General features: G+C 35.5%; 1 protein-coding gene across 1 annotated transcript; it reads right to left on the reverse strand.

The window, feature by feature from the left end:
- Window positions 1-476: 476 nt before the first annotated feature.
- LOC132626554 (ADP,ATP carrier protein, mitochondrial) lies at window positions 477-4,215 on the reverse strand. The gene is made up of 4 exons (XM_060341466.1): window positions 4,055-4,215; window positions 1,719-2,220; window positions 1,218-1,601; window positions 477-1,058 (listed from the first exon to the last, which is right to left on the reverse strand). The coding sequence occupies exons 2-4, from the start codon at window positions 2,199-2,201 to the stop codon at window positions 762-764; spliced, it is 1,164 nt and encodes a 387-aa protein (XP_060197449.1). The 5' UTR covers window positions 2,202-2,220; window positions 4,055-4,215; the 3' UTR covers window positions 477-761.
- Between the last annotated feature and the right edge of the window lie 843 nt (window positions 4,216-5,058).

Consider the following 5,058-nt stretch of genomic DNA (forward strand, 5'->3'; position numbering starts at 1 on the left):
AAAGTTATAAAGTCTAACATTAACCAAAATTAAACATAATCCAAAATGACATTTGAATCACAATAGAGTAGTCGAAGTTGATTGATTGAGATGTATTTTTTATACAAAAATTAGTCTATATATTTAATAATATTAAATAAAATATATATGAATTGTATATGTACTATAAACTTCAATATGGTATACGATATCTCGATATTCTTTTTATAAATACCGAATATCATACCAAATAATATTAAAACACATATTAAATACCTTATTATCAAAACCACAGCATTAAAAAACTTAGTTTCGGTATGGTATTCGATATACCTACCATGCCTCAACCCACCCACCCCCCGGGCCCCTGCAGGCTGAGGCTATCTAGACTAGAATTTAAAAAATACTGCAAAACAGAAATAGGGAATTGCTTGAAAGAGTAAAGCAGAGCTATAAGCGAAATAGAAAGGATAAATACTTAAAAATGCCAATAAAAGTGTTTAACCAGATCAGATAAAACCGATCTGAATTTAATTCAATCAAAAATTGATTATGAGAATCTGTAACCTCTGCTGTGATAAAGGTCTGCATGACAAAATACCCTTAAAACAAGGGAATGATAAAATTGCAGGTTCAAAGTTCTACCCCGCTCAAAATTTTTAAATTATTCAAAAGGGGCAGGGAAAACATAAAACATCCACCCCAAATGTATCTTCGAATTGAACTTCAAAAAGGATTTTCATCATAATCTATTTCTAAAACGGACGTTGTTAAGGTCTGATTTAGGCACCACCGGAGCCGTATTTCTTTCCAAAGACGATGACCTGAAGCTTGTCATAACCTGCCAACACACCAGCACCAGCAACGGCACGGAGGACGTTAGCACCAGCACCCTTGAACAGAGATTTGGCACCCTCATTCTTAAGGATTTGGGAGAATGCATCGAACGAGCTCTTGTACTTCACTGCCTCACCAGATGTCATCATCATTCTTCTTCTAACTGTGTCAATAGGGTAGGAAGCAAGACCAGCACCATTGGTGATAAGCCACCCAAGAGCAAAGCTAGCAAAGAAACTATCCTGTAAACATCAAAAGATTACAAAAGGTCAATTTCTCGTAAGAGGATGTGAGAAGTCATATACCAACCACAACATCCTAATACCCAACTCTGAATTAACAGGCAACAACTTCCAAGTAATGCAAACAAACTAGCAATGGGAAAATACCAAAAGACTAACCTCCAACTTTCCAGTCAACAGCACTGGCTTCAAGGAGTCGTACATTCCGAAGTACAAACCACGGTACACGATGATACCAACACATGAAATGTTGAACCCACGGTACAACCCAGCAATTCCATCAGACTTAAGAGTCTTTTTGTAGACATCAATCAATCCATTGAACTGCCTGGCACCATCACCACCTCCTCCCTTTTTTGCAGCCTTGGCATCATTGGCAAGACGAGTACGAGCATAGTCAAGGGAGTAAACAAAGAGCAAAGAGGAAGCACCAGCTCCACCACCAGATGCAAGGTTTCCTGCAAACCACTTCCAGTAACCATCACGGTCCTTCTTGAAGTTGAAGAGTCTCTTGAAGTAGTCCTTAAACGCAAAGTTCAAGGCCTGTGGAACAACAATTATCAGTCAGCATTCCATATTTTCAAAAATCAACAGAAGAACCAGCACCCATATATTTTTATATGCATCAATTGCAGTATCAAATGCAAGTAAATGGCACACCTGAGTGGGGAAGTAACGAATGACATTAGCAGTGTTTCCTCTCCACAAAGAACTAAATCCTTCATCCTTAACTGTCCTCCCAAAACAATCTCCAATTCCCTTGTATGGTTCCGAGAGCCTACCAGCCTTAATCATCTCATCTTGGTTTTGGATCAAAAGCTTGACACGCTCAATAGGGGCAGCAGCAGTTTTCGACACAGCAGCAGAAACACCACCCATGAGGAAGTCAGTGGCAAAAGCTGCCAATCCTTTCTCTTGGGGAGCTTGCACAAACACTGGTGAAGCATTTGCGGAAATCAATGAGAGATCCTGTGTGTTTTGGCACGTCTGTAGTCCTGCATTAGAGTATGCAAAACGTCTCTGATAGAGAGCAGGCCTTTGAATGCCCCCATAGCGAGCATGGACATCCTGGGAAAGACTGGAGCTCAGATGCATCTGCTTAGCTGCCTTTTGAAAAACAGTTGGGTGCTGGTTCTCTGCCATTGCCACCTAGAATAAACTCCTGCAAAGATGAAGCAATGGACTTAGGTATCTACTCTTAACCTCAACAATTCTTTTATAAAGATTTATAACAGAAAATTTAAATTAGTCTTAACCACCAAAGATATGAAAGCCTCTAACAAATACCCAGTTGAATTCAGCTAAAGTGTATTCCCACTCACCTTGGGAACTCAAGGGAGCAGAATTCACTAATGTAAGAACAAAGATAATTATTACACTATATCAAAGAGACCTAATTTCTTCCATTTCACGCTTTTTAAAAATGGTACTTTCCCTTTCTACTAAAATTGTATATGAATACCGTCTTTCTTGATTCTCAATGGCAATCAAACCAAGTAAACCCATGATGCTTGCAATTACTCTCTAACCACAGGAAATATTTACAAAGAATTGATTTAAAAATGAGAAGATAGAGGTAATTTATCATTAGATGCACTGTTCAAAAGATCACTACTCCCTCCAATTTATATAGCACTCTATACATTTTAGGACATCCAAATTTTTTAAACTTCCATTTTATATAACTTTTAAGAATCCAAATTCATTCAGCTATCTATATGTTGTACTTTAAAGTGACGTTTTCTTTATGAAGCTTTTCAAATATTATTTTAATAATGATTGATCTTATAACAGTAAATGATGCAGTTCACTTTAATCCACACTGAGCAGTGACTGGCCCAACCCAAATGAAGGCCCATAGTAAAGCTTGTCTACATATACAGTAACGAAGAATAACCACAATGATTAAATGATAAGGTCAAACCGGAATATTTCTGAACTAGTACATAAAATACATAAACCAAATCACAAGTCTGACAACATAACTTGTAAACACAAATTCCAAATCATTTACAATAATAACAATATATAATCAATATATAATCTTAGAAAGAACATTAGTTTGATATACTCTGGAAAACAGCTGAACATCTAGGCACACAAACAAATGCCAAAACTCATTTTCTTAACTCTACCAGATTTACCTACCTTTAGTAGGTACTTCACTAACAGAATACTAGTAGATTTTAAACCAGATAAATGATCTTTATAAACTACATATCATAAACACCAGCCCACACTAAGCGTTGACCAAACATAGATAGTAGACACCAGACCGCAGTAAGCGTTGACCAGATCTACTACAGTGTGTGTATGTATAGCTTTTTCAAGAACAAACAAACGCCAAGTCCTACTTCTTTTACTTTATTAAATGCCCCTAGCTATATTATATACTTCAGCAACCGCATTCTATATTTTAAACAAGACAACATAATTTAATCATAAGCGTTGACCAGATCTACAGAGACATCGATCCTACAACCAAAAACACGGCAACCAGCACTGTAAAACACGAATCAGATCGATAAAACCTTAGATCCACAAACCTACAATCCATTTCCAATAAACACACATACAGATCTATAAAAGAAAACTCAAAATCTACACAAAACAAACCTTGCAGAAAAGTGAAATGCTGATTTATCTCTTTATTTCCCAGATCTAAACAGACAAAAGAGATTAAAGAGAAACAAAAAACTATTGAAACGAAAATGGGACTAATACACAAAAATTATATGTACATATATTGTCAAAATCTCCGATTCTCAGATCTAAACAGAAAAAAGAGATATAAGAGAATCAAATGACTATTGAAATGAAAATCGGACTTCTATTATCAGACCATCCACACACATTTGTCTATAGTTTCACAGATCTAAGCAAACAACTACTGAAACGCAAATCGGACATACGCAAAAAAAGTATATGTAATTATAGGTCAAAATCTGCGATTCTCAGACACAGGTTAAAGAGAGAGAGAGAAAGGTGGGTTAAACCTGCGTTCTTTCTACTCGCCTTATAAGTCGCCTTAGACAGAGAGGAGAAGAACGAGGAGGAGGAGCTTTAAGGGGAAAAAAGAGGGTTTTTTGCACGGAGAATGCAGAATATGGCTATATATTGGGTGGCTATGACCTACAATTGGAGATATTTTTAAACATATTCTTTCTCCTGCTTCGCGGAACATCACTTGATGTTACACTCGAGATTTTGAGTCTGTTTGGAAGGACTTAAAAAAAACAGCTTATAGCCAAACGAGCCAATTTATTTTTTTGAGATTATTTTAAGCATAAAATGTTTTATAAGCCAGTCAGCCAAACATGCTTATAAGCTGAAAATAATCTATAAACTGATAACAGCTTAGCAACTTATAAACTAAGCCAAACGGGCTCTTTGTTACTCCCTCCGTTGCACGATTTGATTGGGGATAGAGTTTTAGTTGACGTTTCGACATAAAAATGCGAAATTTAGAAAGAAAACAAGTTTTAAAATGGTATTGAAAATTGGAGTTGTGTTTGGATATAGATACAATTTGAGAAAATGTTGAATTTTTGTGAGTGGTGAAAAATGTAAAAATAAGTATCTAGAGTTTTTCAAATTCCGGAGGAACAACTTGAAGTTGAATTTTTTTTACTTTATTTGAAAATGAGCGTTTGACTATGAAAATTTCAAATATAAATTCAAGTTGTTTTCACTTTTTTCACTTTTAGTATATATTCAAGACCCAATTGGTCATGAGAATTGTTCACTTTTTTACGAATTTTTTTTTTCACTTTTTAAATGTGAAAAATAACCAAAACCTTGTTTTTCACTTTTTTCATTTTTTTTAAACCATTACTTTTATTTTTCTGTTTTCAAATTTAACCTAAAAGTTTTTCTGTTGCTCAATTTTTACCCTAAAAGTTCATATAACTTTTTCACTGGTCAGAGGCAACTTAGGTTTCTCAGTTGCTCTCCACTCTAACAATATTCAACATCATGTGCTTAAAAGCCTCTAAAAGAA

The sequence above is a fragment of the Lycium barbarum genome, chromosome 2, assembly GCF_019175385.1.
Source record: "Lycium barbarum isolate Lr01 chromosome 2, ASM1917538v2, whole genome shotgun sequence".
NCBI classification, from domain to species: Eukaryota; Viridiplantae; Streptophyta; class Magnoliopsida; order Solanales; family Solanaceae; genus Lycium; species Lycium barbarum.

What these genes read in the sequence shown, in the direction of transcription:
- LOC132626554 (XM_060341466.1), bottom strand. Translation starts at nt 2,201, where the DNA reads ATGGCAGAGAACCAGCACCCAACTGTTTTTCAAAAGGCAGCTAAGCAG. An exon ending in TTCGTTACTTCCCCACTCAG is followed by an intron (nt 1,602 to 1,718) that starts GTGTGCCATTTA and finishes GTTGTTCCACAG; the next exon opens with GCCTTGAACTTTGCGTTTAA. An exon ending in TGTTGACTGGAAAGTTGGAG is followed by an intron (nt 1,059 to 1,217) that starts GTTAGTCTTTTG and finishes TGATGTTTACAG; the next exon opens with GATAGTTTCTTTGCTAGCTT.